This window comes from Lissotriton vulgaris, chromosome 7 (assembly GCF_964263255.1).
Source record: "Lissotriton vulgaris chromosome 7, aLisVul1.2, whole genome shotgun sequence".
In the NCBI taxonomy this organism is placed as follows: Eukaryota; Metazoa; Chordata; class Amphibia; order Caudata; family Salamandridae; genus Lissotriton; species Lissotriton vulgaris.
This window is the reverse complement of record NC_141695.1, coordinates 6,450,766-6,471,296: the sequence shown is the minus strand read 5'-3', so window position 1 is coordinate 6,471,296 and position 20,531 is coordinate 6,450,766. Positions and strand designations below refer to the sequence as shown.

The following is a 20,531-nucleotide window of genomic DNA, read 5'->3' as shown; positions in this document are numbered from 1 at the left end:
TAAAAAATATCTAAATATACAACAGTTAATTTGGAACTTCAATATTAAGCCAAGCTAATATTTACATTGATTTCCCTCCCCCCTTTGTCAAGAGAATACAACATTTAACAAACACTACAAAAGTATCTAAGTATACAACAGTTATTTACAGCAAGGGGAGGGGGATGGTATTTAAATATCAGCTTGTCTTAATATTTAAGTTCTAAACTAACTGTGGTATATTTAGAAGTTTATTAATTGTAGTGTTTGTTAAATCATGCACACATAGCAAGCACTACACAAAAACACATATATCTTGATTAACATTATTATTACTTCCAGCCTATGTAGTCTGTCTTACCCTCACTTACAGTGTTGCAAACTACGGCAGCAAACAGAACGTAAAATAGATGACACCATTATATGTCGGGAATATCAATTATTTGAAAAGAAACCTATATGCATGTTTCTTCACAATTTGAGACACAACATGTTTTAACCTGACATATTAAATTGATTTAAATATATTTTTGCAAAATACGAACTGCTTTTGAGTGTGTTTAATTGCAAAGATTGTTTATGTAGAGGAAGGGGGACCAACTTAAGACCGGGTTTTAGCGCTGCCTCCTATGTACGCTGCCCTTGTACATAGGGAGCAGCATCAAAATCAGTGGGTGTTGCGGTGGAACTCCCACCACAACACCCACTGCACCCCCCCTTATCAGCTTCTTTGACTTTAAAGGCGGTGTCCTTTGCCCAGCTTTTATGGCATCATTTTCCTCCTGTCTAGAAGTGTTATGGAATGCTGAATTTGTGCGTTTGTCGGAGATTTCTTTTGCGACTGTCTTCTCAAAGGTGAGAATCTGAGGTGATAGCATGCTAGCATTCTCTTTGTTTCTCTTAGACTCTTTCCTAGAGACACTTGGGGGCATATGTACAACCCTTATCACCACCACAACGTCACTTTTATTTGTCGTTGTGGTTGCGAGAGGGGCTGCGCCTTTTGTACAAGGTAGCGTTAAACCACTTACCATGGCTTAAACTGCCTTGTAAATAAGGCCCCCTTTCACGCTATGCTTAGCGTGAAAGGGTGGGCAGTGGGTGTTGTGTTGGGAGTTCCACCGCAACACCCATTGAATTTGATGTTGCCCCCTATGTACAAGGGCAGCGTACATAGGAGGCAGCGCCAAAATTAAGACCAGGTAAAACCCGGTCTTAAGTTGGTCCCCCTTCCTCAACATAAACAATCTTAAAAAACATGCCATTTTGTGAGTTCCATGTGTGCTGCATGAAGCAACACACATGAAAGTGACACAATGGCATTTCAGGATTGTTTATGTGCAGGAAGGCACACCTTCCTACACACAAACAATCCTCCCCTGCACGTAGACACCCTTACACTCTGCTGCAAGTGTGCCTGCATTGGCGCTACACTGCTAAGTGTAGTGCCATTGCAGGGGGAAACGCAAGGCTCCACCATATCGTTGCAAATATGGTGTAGCCTTGTGTTTCTTAAGTAAGGCATTGAGCCATGACGGCTAACGCCTCTCTCCGCCACTTCCTTGCATATATCCCCCTTGCTTCGAGCCAATCTAGCCCCTCTGTTTCTCCCACTTTGTCTATTTCTACTGTGGCACTCATGCTCTCTGTCAGTTCTCTACATGTTTAGTCTCTCTTTATTTCTGTGACACTTGGGGCATATTTACAACAGAATGGAGAAGCGTGGAGTTAAGCAAACATTGCCAACGCTACGCTTCTCCATTCTGAAAAGGTTGGGATGCGCAGTATTCACAAGAATGCGGCGCACCCCTGCGTTTCCCCTAGCGCTGCGCTGAGTTCAACTGCTTAGCGCCAACGCAGGCACCCTTGAGCCGTAGTGCAAGGGTGTCAGCATTGGGGGAAATTATTATTTTTGTGCAGGAAGGTCCCTCTTCCTGCACATGAACAACCATTCATGGCATTTTGAAACTTCTATGTGTGATGCTTAATGTTGCAAAAAGGCGTTTTCTTTTATTGTTTGTGTGCAGGAAGGGTCACCCTCCTGCACATGCACAACCAATGGCAATTTGCGGTTTCAATGTGTGCTGCACAACGCAGCACACTTGGAAACAGCCAAAACGAGGAGAAATAAAGCATTTCTCCTCGTTGAGCCAGGGTAAGACCAGGTTTTCCTTGGTCTTAATTTTGTCTCTGCCTCTAATTAGGCCACCTGTGTAAATAGGGGGAAGTGTCTAAATCAATGGGTTTTGAGGTGAGTACAGTGTGAAAGGGTGCCTTATTTACGCTGCCTAGTAAAGAAGGCGAAGCCCCTATCGCCATCACAACGTCTCTGTTATATGTGTTGTTACACAGAGCCTGTGAGCACTATTTCTTTATTTAAGCTGCAGCACTCAAGACCAGTGCTCGTGGTTTACAGAGCTCACTGTGACATCTATTCCAAAAACTGAATGCCTCGCTCTTAAATTTTCCTCTGCCAAGTCCTCCTTTGTCTGTGTTCTCGCCTACAGGCCCCCTGAATCCATGCCTCTCTTCCCCCAACTATTCAGCGATTCCATCTCTCAACTTGCGATTAATCATGCTAATATCATGATTATCGGCGACTTCAACTATTGGCCATCTGATGCCCGCGAAAGCCAATCCTCCACGGAATTTACTGATCTCTTAACTAGCATGAATTTTTTACAGCACGTTCACACCCCTACCCACCATAAAGGCCACATCCTAGACCAAGTCTGGACGTCCAATCTCGACATTTCTCCCCCCGCTGTCCTCCCCTGCTCATGGTCCGACCATTGCCTCATTTCCTTTCATCTTCATCTTCATACTTCTTGCCCCCCCCCTTGTAAAGAATCTCTCAGCTCGCAACTGGAAAAGGGCAAATCTGGCTGACTTCCATGCCATATTGGCCTCCACCTCACCTACCCCCTCGATCTCGTTAGCGGATCAGGCGATCATCTCGATGAATGGCTACTTCTCGCAAGTGACAAAGTTGCCCCTTTCTAAACAATCAAAGCCAAGCGCCCTCACGACGCTCAACGCTGGTTCCCTGACCAACTTAAAGCTGACAAACTTGCTGTTCGGCAAGCTGAACGTCGTTGGAGGCGCAACTACGACCCGCAGCTCAGACTCGTTTATGTAGACTCTCTAAAGTCTTACAAAAAATCGATCCTGAAAGCTAAAACTGCCTACTTTTCCCAAAAAATAATGGACTCTAATAACAAAGCAAAGGATATCTTTTCAATCGTTAGCGAGCTTTCCCTGCCTGATAGGGTCACTCCCCAACCCCAGCCAACCCAAACCCTGTGTGATTCTTTAAACTCTTATTTTATCGATAAAATCACAACCATAAAAAATAATATCCCTACCCCTTCATCCCCTCTTCCTCCTCCCCTCCCCCCCAGGAACACCAGCCTCTTAACAGAGTTTCCACCAATTTCTCTAAAAGAATTTTCTTCACTGCTTCATAAAGTCAGCTCAGGTTCTCCTAATGACTGCTGCCCCCTCCCAGATCTTGCGGGAGGCCTTTCTGGCCTGTCCGGACCCCCCACCAGCTTTGCTCAACAACTCTCTTGCCACTGGGGAGGTCCCTCGCTCCTTCAAACAGGCAGCCGTCCTACCCATCCTAAAAAAAAAACAAAGCGGACCCCACAATCCTAAGTAGCTATCGACCCATTTCCCTCCTCCCTTACTTAGGAAAGATCTTGGAGACTTATGTCACCCGCTGCCTGTGCTCCTTCATAGAGAAATCCTCCTTCCTGGATGCCCAACAAGCTGGCTTCAGACCCCTCCACTCAACCGAGGCGGTCATAGTAGCAGTCATGGATGCCCTCAGGAAAGGTGCCGTCAAAAACATCTCTCAGGCCCTTGTCCTTTTAGACCTTTCGGCAGCATTCGACACGGTCGATCATGCTATCTTGATCGACCGTGTCCACAATGCCGGCATCCAGGGGGTGGCCCTCGACTGGCTTAGATCTTTCCTTGACCAGCGAACACAAGCAGTCCACCTGTCCACCTTTTCTGCACCCTACACATCCTTAACCTGCGGGGTCCCTCAGGGCTCTGCACTATCTCCCCTTCTATTTAATTTGTATTTGCAACCCCTAATAGCTTCCCTCCACAATTCCCCGGTCACAATCTTCAACTATGCGGACGATCTTCAGTTAATTTTTCCCATTGATTCCCTTCCCTCCTCTTGTCTTAATTTTCAGTCCATCATGCTGGCCATCGCAGAGTGGATGTATCACAGCCAACTAAAACTGAACCCCACAAAAACTGAGCTAGTACTCCTGGGGGGCCCCACTAATCCGTGGAATACCACCTTTTGGCCATCATCCCTAGGGACGGCACCCACTCCAGTGAGCACAGTGAAGAGCCTGGGGGTGATTATTTCTGAAGACCTCTCGATGAGACCACAAATCAACTCAGTCACCTCATCCTGTTTTTTCCATCTTAGGCGGATCCGCAAAATCAGCAGGTTTCTCACCAGAGATGCCCTGATTCAAGTCATCATCGCTCTCATCACCTCCAGGCTCGACTATGCCAACACGCTGTATGTGGGGATCCCTGCATGCCACCTCCACCGGCTGCAACTGGTGCAGAATCAGGCTGCCCGCCTGATTTTCCGCCAGCCTAAACATCAGCACGTTACCCCCCTCCTTCGAAGTCTTCACTGGCTCCCGGTCTCCAAGCGCTGCACATTCAAGCTGGGATGTACAGTTTTCAAGGCCCTCTCTGATGAAGCCCCTGCCTTCATTTCATCTGGTCTGACATGCTACACCGCCCACAGAGATCTCCGCTCAACATCTCTTAACTACCTCGTGGTTCTCAAATTCAGACGAAAAAAGCATGGTGGTTTGAGTTTCTCTGTTCTGGCCCCCTCCACTTGGAACTCCCTGCCATCCACACTTCGTCTTTGTCCCAGGTACGACTGCTTCCGTAGACTGTTAAAAACTCTGCTATTCCAGTCAGCATTCGAGTAACTCCTTCACCCTTGATCACTGTACTTTGTCAAGAGCGCCATGAAACCGTTGGTGAAAGTGCGCGGTACAAATATTTTTAACGTAACGTAACGTAAACAGGGCTGTACGGGGCATATTATCAAGACTTGGTGATAAAGTTATCGCCGCTTTATCGGCAGGAAACTGCTGCTAAAGTGGCGATAAGAGGCTTGATAACATGCCTTTGAGAATTCCCATAGAAGCCCAGGTTAGATGTATAACTAATGATTAGATGTATCACAGGTTGCATCCACGTGTAATTTGATTGGGAATCCTTTCATCAGGTGGTTTATACTGTTTCCCTTAATGATATTATTGCAACTGTTGCAATTAAGGCACGGTCATGTGCCAGTGTAAGAGAGTTGTTCCGTTGGTTTTTTTGACAGAATTTCTTTCAAGTTTTCTGACCGGGTGTAAGCAAAAATCGGGGGATTTTGGAATAGGTTACCAAAATCGGGTTCAGATGACAGTATGTGCCAGTGCCTGAGGATGATGCTTTTGTATGTTTTGCTGGAAGGAGAGTATCTAGAAACAAGTACTGTTCTTTTCTCCTCTTTTTTCGTAGATCATTTGAGGGCTTCCTGGTGTGTGATGGTAGATACTCTATTCATGGCTTCGGTTATAGTCTCTTGTGGGTAACCTCTGTTGAGGAACCTAGTTGCCATACCTTTCATTTGACTCTAGCATCTTTCAGGGTCAGATATGAACCACGAACCTACGCGCAACCCCGTTGTCGTGTATCTTTCATCCCGTTTTTTTTTCACAGACACATCTCCTATCTTAACCCGAAACGTAAGTGTTTCCCGCAGCTCTTTTTACGTACCACAACCCGCAACCTCCCTTCACGTTTGAGTCACCCACCCATGTCAATAAGGTAGTCAACCTTCCCCCGAACCCACACAAGCCCTTCACGCATGCTGTTGCACAACGAGGCAATGTCAAAAGATTATTATGTTATTCAATCTGAGTACTGCTTTAAATGGTAAATGCGTCTTATTGTATTTACAGAGCTCCTTGAGAAAGGGCACCCTTTGCCCGAAATGCATCCGAGCATGATTTGAGATTTGAGATTACCATTAAGGATGTTTTTTGGTTCATAAAAATGTCGGAAAACCTTTACTTATGAACTGCTTCAACTAAAGCATATGATAAATCTTTGATTAAACAAAACTGATGATTATAACTAATAAGGAGTCTGTCTTCATATGACGAACCCGATGGTGTGCCCAATTTCAAGGATGCGTTTACATTCTGTAACGTACTCAACCAGTGACATCATAACGGGGACAGGACCCATCACAGATATATATTTGATTGTTATCCTGGTTGGTTCAGCTCCATCCATGGTATATCATCATTTAGACCGCTGGTATGTGTAGAAAGTTTAAAGACCCAGTTTTGTTCTTTCCTAAACAAGGCCTCCTTTGAAATTTGAGGGTGGGATTCCAGTATGGTCCAGTGTAGGTCATTGGTAGTATGATTGTGTTCGGAAAAGTGAGCACACATTTTTGTGTTCGTCTTCTTGCATCTTATATTGCTCCTATCCTCGGTGATGCTGGTTTTTACAGGACGGGTAGTCATGCCTACATATTGAAGCTAACATGAGCAAGTGATCAAATTAGATTCGGGTGTGAAGGTGGTTACACATGTCATATGCTCAGTTTTGGTCTTTGGGTGTGTTTCGAGTTGTGCTTTTCTATTGGCATCGCGGGCTCTCTTCTGAGCAGTTTTTATTTGGTAACTGGGTATTGCCGTTTAACCAAATGGTTGGTTAATTCGGTTGGCTGTGATGTAAAATCCTCCAAATTGCTACAGTTGTGTCTAATCTGCAGGAACTGCCCATAGGGGAGGTTTTCCCGGATGTCTTTTAGATGGAAGCTGCTGAATGGAAGGGGACTGTAACTGTCTGTAGGTTTCTTAAAAGTTTTGGTCTCCAATCTGTTGGAGTTGCGACTGATTATTAGATCCAGGAATGGTAGTTCATAGTCAGATGTATTGGCCAAGAACCGGAGATAGGGATTCAAGTCACTGACCCAGGAGATAAAGGCGGGAATGAGATCTAGGCCGCCTTTCCAGAACACCCGTACGTCGTCAATGTAGTGACATAGGTGATGCTGTCCTTATAAGGGTTGGTATTGTTGAGCCCGAGTTTCACCTCGAGGCGGCCTGATATATTTCGAAACAGAGGCGGCCCGGACCGGCAGTCCCAGAGGAGCTGAGCCCCTGGCCCGAGCTCGCAGTGCCCATTGACGGAGTTCTGGCTCAAGTCCCAAGTCGCTGAAGGAGAAGAGGAGAGCGGGGTCGCGCCCCCCCAGGTAATGTGGATCAACACGTGCGGCGGGGTGTGGGCTTGGAGGGACACTCCCTCGGCCTCTCGCTTCTGTCAGCAGCGAGACCCTTTTGCTTCAGCTCGGATCTAGACCCGTGCTGGTCCAATCAGGGGCAGTACTGTGGCCGGAGTGTGAAGCAGAACTATTGTGTAATCATTGATCTGTGTTGGGGGCAACGGTTAACAAAGTACCAAAACTGTCATATTCCACATTGCATTGTTTGCTGCTGATGAACTATTGACCTGTCGTCTGACGCCTGTAATTATTTGTGCCTAACGAACTACATGGTTAGTGCGCTACGCACTGCGCTATTTTCTTATTGCAGAGTACAGGATTGTAGCGTGGTGCATTGCATTGTTTCTTTATTGCACTGTACATGATTGCAGCGTGACGCATCGCATTGTTTCCCTCATTGCACAGGGCATGCTGGTAGGGATACGCATTGCATCATTCTTCATTGCACTGTACATGATTGCCGCGTGTCGCATTGCTTTATTTCTTCATTGCAGGGCATGCTGGTTGTGATACGCATTGCATTATTCCTTCTATTGCAAAGTATATAATTGTGATGCTACGCATTGCATTGTTTCTCTGTTGCACAGTACAGGAACCTATTGTTACGCATTGCAGTATTTCTTTCATTTTGCAACGTGGGTGATTTTAGCAATACGACGTGCCTAACCTTTTACAAAAGGTTAGAAGTCAGCTTTTGGTTAGAAGCGGTGGTTGGGATTGTAACCTACGAACCCACAGGGAATAATACTACCCATTATTATATGTTGGTTTTGTATTGTGTGGTCATATCGTATATCTTTCTATATAAAGTTTATACTCGTTTTATAAAACTTGTGTGGAGTCCATTTGTGGTGTCATCATTGGGTTGCTGTGAGTGTGGTTGCACATACTGTACACTAGTGCCTTGGAGAAAGGCCTGGCTGCTCGTGCCAAGCTGCTAAGTGGGTGAGCAGGGCTATCTCAGACGGGATTGTATGATGATACAACGCATACTTTTACAACGCATGCCTTTACAACGCATTTTTCACATCGCAACATCCTTTACAACTCATTCCATTACATCGCATGACACGACATCGCATTTTAAGAAACTACCTTTACAATGCATTCCATTACATCACATACTACCTTTACAATGCTTACCATTACAATGCATTTTTGGTAAGTATTGGATAGTATAGGGGTAACAATTACTATTCTAACTCAAGGAAGTGCAACAATAGGGTAAGTGTTGGATAGTGTAAGAGTACTATGCGTTGAGATGATATGCATTGTAATGGTATGCGTTGTAATGACGGTGTTGTAATGACATGCGTTGTATTGGTATGTGTTTTGTAGTGTCATGCAATGTAATGGTTGGGTTGTAATGGCATGCAATGTAAGGGATGTAACGAAGTAATGATTGCATTGTAATGGTAGTGCGATGTAAAAGTTGCGTTGTAAAGGTTGTTTCCCCTCAGACGGTGTCCTTACTTAGCCTAATGTGAAATGAGGGGTCTGGGTCTCGCACGTGGTGACAGCAGTGAGGGAAGGACCCCTGCTGCCAACACACTGCCTTAGCTTATAAACACCCCATTTGGCATTGCATGCACACCACGCACATCAGGTGCCGGCTCATATTGATATGCCACCTGTGTCACCTACACACAATCCTCCCACTCATAACCAGAGTGAATAGATTAAATACAAGTGGCCCTAATATCTAATTATACCAGCCATTTCTGGTCATTTTCTGACCAAAGAATACTTAGCTCCATTGAGGCTAAGAACAGCTGCATTGTTAGCATGCCCCTGTTCTAGATCTGCACAGGTGCAGTCACTATGCTGCCTTTGCAAGCCGAACATCTGTTTTTCCACATAAGCCTGTTTTCAGGAGCAACTTATAATTTAGCTTACTACAATATTTTAACGAGTCCTGGTGTACACGTACTTCGCTGTAAATAAGCTCTGTCCATTTTGGAGGTATCAATAATAACCACTACCAAGATGGCTGACACAGTTAATGGTCTAGTACAATTACGCACAAGCGTTAGAGCAAGTAACACTATATAAACCCCGTACCCGGCAGTATTCCTTACGGGGACCAGAGCCAGGGTAGGATCAGAGGTAGTTGCCGTGCCTCCCTTTGTGAGTATACCTGTTTTTTTCCGGACAAGCCGCTTGACCATAATCAACTTTACTGGTAAGAAAAACGCTGCACCACTAGTAATGCTCCTACGCTTGGCGAATTCAATTCAGTTACAGGTCAGAGCAACGAAGTGCTCCGTCACACGCCCGCGTCAGCTCAGACCTACTTCTCTTGGGGTGAGTCCACAAGTCTATATTGCGCTCTGTACCGGGGTGCGATTACGCACTTTTAGCTACTTTTTGTCATAATGACCATGATGAATGGATTTCCACAACGTCCACAGTTGGCTACTCTATGTGTGTACCCGTATAGGAATAACCTAGTTATCAGGTTACTGCACATGGTTGAACTCCTATACTAAAGCACACACAGGCGATATTGTAACTCCGGGTGATTTATTACATAATTTTATGTCTTTGTTACATTATGTTTGTATGTTTCCTGCACAATCCCGACGTATTGCCATAATGTAGTGGCATGTTTTACGCAAGGGAAAGTCCACCAATTTGAGTATGGACCTCCGCACTATGGTGACACCAACGACCCATAGCACCCGTGCGGTCAAATCATATTGGATCCGACGCAGGTTTAATAAAGGAAAAACAAAATGAACTTCCTAATGACGAATGTTTAGTCGTTAGCATAGGGACTGTGTGAATGCTAGTAATTATTCACGCGTCATAGGCACTTTGATAACTAGACACTCGCTGTCTTGCTCACCTTGGCGAAACACACTCCTAATCACTCAGAATGCAATTAAATCATTATGACCTTTGTATAAGAATCTCCTTAACTAGATCTCTGGTTGTTCTTGTTTTAATTTCCTTTTCCCCTCCCTTGTTTTTCAAGTCTCTGATTACTGGGCTAAATTGGACCCGGTTTCCCAACTGCAAAGCTGGTTACCATCACATCACACAAATCTTCAAACCAGCATTGCGGAAGAGCTAGAGTGGAATAATTAATTCCTCAAATACGGTCCTGATGACTTGCCACCAGACCCATTAGGGGCTACTACTGGCATGAAACATGTCGACCATACAAGCCCTGTAGGAACACTTCAACCAGCCGGGGCTAACTACTTTTAGTTAGGCTAGTGCCCCCTAGGAATAAAGGTATCAGAAAGGGTTGCTCGAGACCTATTTTAATCTTCACGCTCACCGCACTACACAGCCCACACACCCGCACTCACAATACGGCCTCATCAACAAAAGATCTCCACCAATGAGCCCCTTCGTGGGTGCCCTTTGGGCATTGCAGTACAGGCCCGACGAGGAGCAGGCCCAATGATGAAGCATGACATCCTTTAGGGTGTGTGAGGGTACTATTTTAGAAAGACCTGAACCTTGTCTCGCTTCTAGGAACTGCATACCCCCCTTTTTCTCATATATTACTTAGGAATCTGTATGCAGGGCCTTTCAAAAAGCCCCTGGTTCCTCTTGTTATCTTGACTCTGAGCATCTCTCCATCTCACACAAACTGCAGCAGCCACAAGATTGTATCTGATAATTCGCACCTCCCTCCCTCCTCCACTGTGTGCAGCATGTACAGCTGCATCAGCACTTTCTAGGCCCTTTCCTGTGTGTGTATTAGGTACAAACCACCTATCTTCACGCTCTTCACTTCACAGAGTCCTGTGGATTTGTTGAGGATCAAATGGCGTCAACCAGTGCTCGGAGGAGGGGTGAACCCGCACCCACAGGTAATTCTGATCCGGTCTGTCAAGGCCATCCTTCGTAAGGTATTGTGATACAGAATGATGGGGTCAGCTTTCAACTAGAGGTGGTTATCATACAGTCTGGCAGGGAATACTTCCTAGAGCGGTATGTCATTACACAGTATGACAAAGTAACGCTGCACCTAGAGGGTCTCACTTCCTACAGCGGTAATTCTTGCACAGTATGACACAGCCACACTGCACCTAGAGGGTCTCACTTCCTACAGCGGTAATACTTGCACAGTATGACACAGCCACGCTGCACCTAGAGGGTCAAACTTGCCACAGTGGTAATACTTGCACAGTATGACACAGCCATGCTGCACCTAGAGGGTCACACTTCCAACAGCGGTAATCCTTGCACAGTATGACACAGCCACGCTGCACCAAGAGGGTCACACTTGCCCCAGCGGTAATCCTTGCACAGTATGACACAGCCACACTGCACCAAGAGGGTCACACTTGCCACAGTGGTAATCCTTACACAGTATGACACAATAGCGATTCACATAGAGGGCCACACTACCTACAGTGGGAATCCTTACACATTATGACACAGTCACCCAGCACCCAGGGTGCACAGACAGAATATCGAGTTGAAAATGTCGACATACACTAAGTTAGAAATATTGTGATACAGAAATATCGACAGCTAGAATATCGTGGTCAATATCAACTTAAGATAAGAAATATTGTTTTTAGAAATATCGAAGGTGCTAATATTGTTTGCAAAAATATAATTGTTTAAAATATAGATTTTTAAATTAGTGTTATGTATGTTAGTATGTATTTCAAAAGTATGAGATCAATTTTTTTGTATAAGTTTTGCTTTTGTTTTTTAATATATGTGTTAAATATTGAGGGGCAGATTTACAAGAAAGTGATGCATCTGTAGAAATGCGTGATTTTCCTTGCGCCACCTTGAGAAACTCTTCCCCACCATGGATGTGCCGTATTTAGAATACGGCGCACCTTGACGCAAGGATTGAGAGATGTGCCAAAGATTCTGACGCATCTGTTGGGGCAAAAGTCACGCATTGCTTGAGTCGAATCGAGTCACAAGCACGACGCAACTCCAGCAATGCATTTTGAGGCCTATTTCCACCACACTGCGTCACTTCTTACGCCTGCTTCAAGCAGGCGTAATGTTTTGACGCTGTGGCGTCCTAGAAATGACGCAGTGAAATCTTGTATATTTCACTGCATCACTTTTACCAGGCTTTCCTGCATGGGAACGCCCACCCTGCATACATTATACCTGACGTTGGTTTAATATGATGCAGGGCTTTACAACCTGACGCATCTCCCTAGATGTGTCACGTTGTAAATTGGCCACATTTACGCCGCTGCTGCGTCATAAAAGTGACGCAATGGCGGTGCAAAAGGGTCGCAAGAGGTTTGTAAATCTGTCCCTGAGTAGTTATTAATTTTATGTTAATTTATTTTTGCGCATTTTAGTTCTGTTGCGGGTTGTGGGTTTATAGGGGAATACGGTGGGAAGTAATTTAATTATAATAAATTATTATTAATTTTTCTGTAATAAGTATTTTTTTAATTAAAATGTGATAGTGTTAATTGTGGCAATTCATTTATTTATAATTAATAATTTTTTAGTTGTTAATTTGTATTAATTAATTAATTAGTAATTATGTTAATGTTGTTATTTTTTTAGGAGTGGCTTGTGGGTTAATGGGGGACAAGGGTGGGAAGTAATTTAATTATAATAAAATTATTTTATTTTTGTATTTATTAATATTTCTGTAATCTATATTTTATATTGTTCATTGTGGAAATTATTTTATTATCGTTTATTATTTGGTTGTTAATTATTATTAATAATGTAATTATATTAATTGGTAACTATGTTAATTGTGTAATTTGTTTAGGAGTGGGTTGTGGGTTTATAGGGCAAATGGGTGGGTACTAATTCAATTTGAATACATTTATTTATATTTTTTATATATTAATATGTATTTCATTTATAATTGGTAGTGTTAACTGTGGGAAATAATTTAATAATAACTGTTTATCAATTGATTGTTAATTATTAATATTTATGTGTTAATTGGTTGCCAATTATTAATTAATTGGTAATTATGTTAATTGATAATGTTATCATTTTTTAGGAGTGGGTTGTGGGTTTATAGGGGAATAGGGTGGAAAGTAATTTAATTTTAATACATGTATTATTATTTTTTATATATTGATATTTAGGTAATTTATAATATGTACTGCTAATTGTGGGAATTCATTTATTAATAATTGTTTATCAATATCTTCTTAATTATTAATTAATTAATTGGTAATTGATTATGTTAATTGTGTAATTTTTTGTTTTTACATTTGAATTGACTTCAGTGGAAATATACCTTTTTACCCCTCTGCTATCCAACAATTTCTCTACTGTTGCATAACTGGAGTGGGAATAGTATTTTTACCCCTGCGCTATCCAACACTTTCCCAACTGTTGCACTCACTGGACTGGGAATAGTCATTTTTGCACTCTTTTATCAAACATTTTCCCTACTGTTGCACTCACTGGAGTGGGAATGCTAATGTTTACCTCTACTCTATCCAACACGTTCCCTACTGTTGCACTCACTGGAGTGGGAGTAGTAATTTTTATCCCATCGCTATCCAACACTTTCCCTACTGTTGTAGCAATTGGAATGGGAATAGTCATGTTTACCCGTCCTCTATCCAACATTTTCCATACTGTTGCACTCATTGGAGTGGGTCATACTAATTTTTACCTCTACGCTGTCCCACACTTTCCCTACTGTTTTAGTAATTGGAATGGGAATATACATTTTTACCCCTCCGCTATGCAACACTTTCACTACTGTTGCACTCACTGGAGTGGAAATAATAATTTTTCCCCCCCGCTATCCAACATATTCTCTACTGTTGCAGTAATTGGAATAGGAATAGTTATTTTTAACTCTCCCTTATCCAACACTTTCCTTACTGTTGCACTCACTGGAGTGGGAATAGTAATTTGTACCCTTCCGCTATCCAACACTTTTCTTACTGTTTCACTCACTGGAGTGGGAATAGTAACTTTTTTACCTACGCTATCCAACACTTTTCCTACTGTTGCAGTAATTGGAGTGGGAATAATATTTTTTATCCCTTCGCTATCCAACACTTTCCCTACTGTTGTGGGAATAGTGATTTTTACCCCTCTGCTATCTAATACTTTCACTACTGTTGCACTCACTGGAGTGGGAATAGTAATTTTTACCCCTCAGCTATCCAACACTTTCCTTACTGTTGCACTCACTGGAGTGGGAATAGTAATTTTTTGCCTTACGCAATCCAACACTTTTCCTACTGTTGCACTCACTGGAGAGGGAATAGTAATTTTTACCCCTACGATATCCAACACTTTCCCTACTCGCTCTCCGCAGCATTATTGCATTAGCTTATTTTAAAAACAGTATTTTACACTCAATTGACTTAATAATTGTCATGCTGCACTTAGGGGTATTGAACTTACTGTCTGGCAGGGTCCCACTTCTTATGGCAGCAATCCTTACACAGAATGAGAGTCAGGCAGCACCTGTGGGAAATTATCTTATGGTCTGATAAGACCACAGATCTTACTTTAGCAATCCCTAAACAATATGAGAGAGTCGCATTGCACCTTGGAGTAACTGTCATACTACCTGGCAGGACCACACCTTTCTATTGCTGTAATCCTTATAGAGTTTGAGAGAGCCATGTTGCAACTAGGGGCATTAATCATATAGACTGGCAGGGCTACACTTCCTATGGCAGTAATCCTTCTAGAGTATGAGAGAGAGTCACGATGCGCCTAGGAGTAATTATCATCCAGCCTTGTAGGATCACACTTCCCTAGGTGATAATGTGTATGCAGTATGAGTGACACACGTGCTGCACCTAGGGGTAATTATCATATGGTCTGATAAGTCCACACGTCCTATTGTAGTAGTCACTACACAATATGAGAGAGTCACAATACACCTTGGAGTAAATATCATACAACCTGGTAGGGTCAGGACTTCCTATTGCAGTAATCCTTACATAGTATGAGAGGGTCATGCTGAACCTAGACGTCCACAGTTCCTATGGTGATAATCCTTACACACTACGAGAGGGTCATGCTTATAGTCACTCTCCAGTGTTACCGCAAGCTGAGAGCCAATTGTTGGGCTCGGTATACACTTATAGTCACTGTCCAGTGTTGCCACATACTGAGTGTTACTGATTGGGCTTGGTACCAGGTGCGCTTGGTACAGGTAAGACCAGTGGGGCTTGACAGTCACAAACAACGCAATAGGGAAAATCAAATTAAAAAATAAATAAAACTACTTACCTTGTGCTCGCCTCATTGCAGAGCAAGGTAAGAGGTTTTATTTAATTTAATTTGACCAATTCTGACGTATGTCGAGTCCCCTCTGCCCCACTCCACCTGTGCTTCTCCCCAGTGCCCCACAGCCCCACCGATCTTACCTGCACTGTCCATACCCGCTTGGTACGCACACTTATAGTCACTGTTCAGGGTTGCCACACGCTAAGAATCACTGACGGGCCTTGGCTCATGCTTATAGTCACTGTCCAGTGTTGCCACACGCTAAGAGTCACTGACGGGCCTTGACTCATGCTTATAGTCACTGTCCAGTGTTGTCACACCCTGAGAGTCACTGACGGGCCTTGACTGATGCTTATAGTCACTGTCCAGTGTTGTCACACCCTGAGAGTCACTGACGGGCCTTGACTGATGCTTATAGTCACTGTCCAGTGTTGCCACACGCTAAGAGTCACTGAGTGACACGACTTGACTGATGCTTATAGTCACTGTCCAGTGTTGCCACACGCTAAGAGTCACTGACGGGCCTTGACTCATGCTTATAGTCACTGTCCAGTGTTGTCACACCCTGAGAGTCACTGACGGGCCTTTACTCATGCTTATAGTCACTGTCCAGTGTTGCCACATGCTAAGAGTCACTGATGGGGCTTGACTCATGCTTATAGTCACTGTCCAGTGTTGCCACATGCTGAGAGTCACTGACGGGCCTTGGCTCATGGTTATAGTCACTGTCCAGTGTTGCCACACGCTAAGAGTCACTGAGTGACACGACTTGACTGATGCTTATAGTCACTGTCCAGTGTTGCCACACGCTAAGAGTCACTGACGGGCCTTGACTCATGCTTATAGTCACTGTCCAGTGTTGCCACACGCTAAGAGGCACTGACGGGCCTTGACTCATGCTTATAGTCACTGTCCAGTGTTGCCACATGCTGAGAGTCACTGATGGGGCTTGACTCATGCTTATAGTCACTATCCAGGGTTGCCACACGCTTAGAGTCACTGACGGGACTTGACTCATGCTTATAGTCACTGTCCAGTGTTGCCACATGCTGAGAGTCACTGACGGGCCTTGGCTCATGCTTATAGTCACTGTCCAGTGTTACCACATGCTGAGAGTCACTGACGGGGCTTGACTCATGCTTATTGTCACTGTCCAGTGTTGCCACACGCTGAGAGTCACTGACGGAACTTGACTCATGTTTATAGTCACTGTCCAGTGTTGCCACATGCTGAGAGTCACTGACGGGCCTTGGCTCATGCTTATAGTCACAGTCCAGTGTTGCCACACGCTAAGAGTCACTGAGTGACACGACTTGACTGATGCTTATAGTCACTGTCCAGTGTTGCCACATGCTGAGAGTCACTGACGGGGCTTGACTCATGCTTATAGTCACTGTCCAGGGTTGCCACACGCTAAGAGTCACTGACGAGACTTGACTCATGCCTATAGTCACTGTCCAGTGTTACCACGAGCTGAGAGCCAATTCTTGGGCTCGGTATACACTTATTGCCACATACTGAGTGTTACTGATGGGGCTTGGTATAAGGCGTGGTTGGTACAGGGAAGACCTATGGGGCAAAAAAAAAAAACAATTCTTATTATTAAATATAAACCCCACCCATGGTGGAAAGTTTTAAATTCTCAGGGCCTCATTTATGAGGTTTTGCCGTTGGGCAGCGCCGCAGGCCTTGTTGCTGCGCTGCCCGATGGCAAAAGAAAAGGGCAGGAATGCGCTGTATACATAAGATACAGCGCATTTCTGTCCTTTTCCCCAGTGCCTGCTCACAATGAGCTGCCATGCGTCAGCGCAGGCACCTTTGCACAATGGTGAAAGGGTGCCGGCCTTGCGGGGATGATTATTTTTGTACAGGAAGGGAAACCTTTCCGTACAAAAATAATCACAAGAGGCTTTTCCTCTTCATATGTGTGTTGCAGAATCCAGCACACATAGAAAAAGGAAAAACGAGGAGAAATAAAGACATTTCTTCCTGTTGCGCCTCCCTTACGCCTCCTCTGGGGAGGCATAAGCTTTTGGCACTGCATCAGTTTTACGATTTCTCGTAAATCTGGGGCAGTGTCAAAAGGCCATGGGTGTTGCTGGGAACGCCCCCAGCAACACCCATTGCACGCCCCTTTAAGGCAGGACACTGCGTTAAAGGCACTGATATTTATCAGGCAGCATTGAGCCAAAAAAGTGGCTTAGTGCTGCCTGATAAATATCACGCAGGCTTCTGCGCCACGGAACTTCATAAAAAGTGATGTTCCAATGTGAGTTTGAGCTTCTCCAGACCAAGGGACAGATCTACAAGAAAGTGCTGCAGCATGGCACTGCAAGCCCTTTGGCTGCACCAGGCTGCGGCACTTTCAGAGCACAGGAATGCAACATGTTTACAAGAATATGTCACATACCTGTGCTCTCCCCTGCCCTGGCGCACAAACAGCTGCCAAGCGGCGGCGCAAGTACCATTGCACCTTCCTGCACAAAACAATCACTAAAGGCTTTTTCCTCTTTCAATGCGTGCTGTAGAATGCAATACGCATTGAAAGAGGAAAAAACGAGGAGAAATGAAAACATTTCTCCTTGTTGCGTCTCGCTACGCCACCTTTAGGGTGGCGAAGCATTCAGACGCATCTTCAGATTTATGATTTCTCGTAAATCTGGAGATGTGTCTCGTTCCACGGGTGTTGCGTGGGAACACCCACAGCAACACCCATGGAACGCATCTTCAACGCACAGTGCTGCGTATGAAGGGGCCCTATTTACAAGGAGAGGAAAAGTCACGCAGGGTGGCTTTTCCTGTCCTTGTAAATATGGAGGAGCCCCCTGCGCCACCAGTACGTCACGAAAAGTAACATACTGGTGGCGCAGGGGACTTGCAAATATGCCCCAAGTACTTTTAAACTCTACTATCCATCAGTATGATTGACTGTTTCTGTGTAATGTGTGTTTGATGTAAAGTGCTCTGACACCCTACACTGGCATGAGTGGCGCTATAAACCTTGTTAAATGTATCCAAGCGAGAGAGTGGTTCAATCAATCAATCACAGCATTTATATAGCGCACTACACACCCAAAGGGTCTCAAGGCGCTAGGGAGGAGGGGTCCGCTACTGCTCGAACAGCCAGGTCTTGAGTTGCTTCCTGAAGGTGAGGTGAGGTGGTCCTGGGTCCGGCGGAGGTGAGTCGGGAGGGAGTTCCATGTCTTGGCGGCGAGGTAGGAGAAGGACCGTCCTCCTGTGGTGGCTCTTCGGATGCGGGGGATGGCGGCGAGGGCGTGGCCGGTCGATGGAAGCTGGCGTTTGGGAGCGTAGAAGTTGAGGCGGCTGTTGAGGTATCCTGGGCCATGGTTGTGTAGGGCTTTGTGTGCGTTGGTGAGGAGTCGGAAGGTGATTCTCTTGTTGACCGGGAGCCAGTGCAGGTCTCTCAGGTGTCCGGAGATGTGGCTGCGCCAAGGGATGTCCAGGATGAGACGTTCTGAGGATTCTGGATCCGCTGAAGTCTCTTCTGGAGCTTGGTGGTGGTTCCGGTGTAGAGGGAGTGGCCGTAGTCCAGACGGCTGGTGACGAGGGCCTGGGTGACCGTCTTCCTGGTCTCGGTGGGGATCCACCGGAAGATCTTACGTAGCATGCGCAGGATGTTGAAGCACGACGAGGAGACGGCGTTGACTTGTCTGGTCATGGAGAGGGAGGAGTCCAGGATGAAGCCCAGGTTGCGTGCGTGGTCTGTAGGTTGGGGTGCGCTGCCCAAGGCGGGGGGCCACCAGGAGTCGTCCCAGGCGGAGGGTGTGGATCCCAGGATGAGGACTTCCGTCTTGTCCGAGTTCAGTTTCAGGCAGCTGTTCTTCATCCATTCGGCTACCTCTTTCATCCCTTCGTGTAGGTTGTCTCTGGCGATGGCGGGGTCGTTGGTGAGGGAGAGGATCAGCTGGGTGTCGTCGGCGTAGGAGATGATGTTGAGGTTGTGCTGGCGTGCGATGTCTGTGAGGGGGCCCATGTAGACGTTGAAGAGGGTTGGACTGAGCGAGGAGCCTTAAGGGACGCCGCAGATGACTTCGGTGGCTTCCGATCTGAACGGAGGGAGGCGGACTCTCTGTGTTCTCCCCGCGAGGAAGGAGATGATCCACTCCAGTGCCTTCTCCTGGACTCCGACGTTGCTGAGGCGCTGTACTAGGGTACGGTGGCAGACAGTGTGAAAGGCCGCTGAGAGGTCTAGGAGGATGAGGGCCGCTGTTTCTCCGTTGTCGAGCAGGGCAAGGATGTCATCGGTGGCTGCGATCAGGGCGGTCTCGGTGCTGTGGTTTGCCCGGAAGCCAGACTGCGAGGGGTCGAGGGATCTGTTTGTCTCGAGGAAGGTGGCCAGCTGCTTGTTGACGGTCTTCTTGATGACTTTTGCAGGAAACGGGAGCAGCGAGATGGGGCGGTAGTTCTTGAGGTCGGTGGGGTCGGCTGATGGCTTCTTGAGTAGGGCGCTGAGTTCGGCGTGCTTCCAGCTCTCCGGGAAGATAGCAGTGTCGAAGGAGGTGTTGATGATGTCCCGCAGGTGGGGTGCGATGACAGCGTCGGCCTTGTTGAAGACGTGGTGAGGGCAGGGGTCGGTCGGAGATCCGGAGTGGATGGAGTTCATCGTGCGGACGGTGTCTTCGGTGCTGATCGGGGTCCAGGAGCGGAGGGTGGTGGTGGGGGGCGGGGGTTCGGTCGTGGCGTGTGTCGGTTGAGTGCTGAAGCTGTTGTGTATATCCGCGATCTTGTTGTGGAAGTAGGAGGCGAGGGAGTTGCAGAGGTCTTGCGAAGGGGTGATGTCGTTGTTTCCGGCGTTGGGGTTGGAGAGCTCTTTGACGATGTTGAAGAGTTCCTTGCTGTTGTGTGCGTTGTTGTCCAGTCGTTCCTTGTTTTCTTGGTGGTGCGGATGAGTTGGTGGTGCTTTCGGGTGGCGAGCTTGAGGGCAGCCATGTTGTCCGGTGTTGGGTCTCTGCGCCAGGTTCTCTCGAGGGCTCGGCAGTTCTTCTTGGAGTTCTTGAGTTCGTCGGTGACC

At 45.8% G+C, this 20,531-nt stretch overlaps 1 protein-coding gene across 1 annotated transcript in view; it reads left to right on the top strand.

The window, feature by feature from the left end:
* The first annotated feature begins 11,090 nt into the window (after nt 1-11,090).
* Nucleotides 11,091-20,531, top strand: part of LOC147700482 (collagen alpha-1(XII) chain-like) — a 246,051-nt gene continuing 236,610 nt past the window's right edge. Inside the window, exon 1 of the mRNA XM_086928435.1 lies at nt 11,091-11,148. Within this exon, the coding sequence (XP_086784561.1) occupies nt 11,103-11,148 (46 nt within the window). The 5' untranslated portion in view covers nt 11,091-11,102. The remainder of the gene's footprint in view (nt 11,149-20,531) is intronic.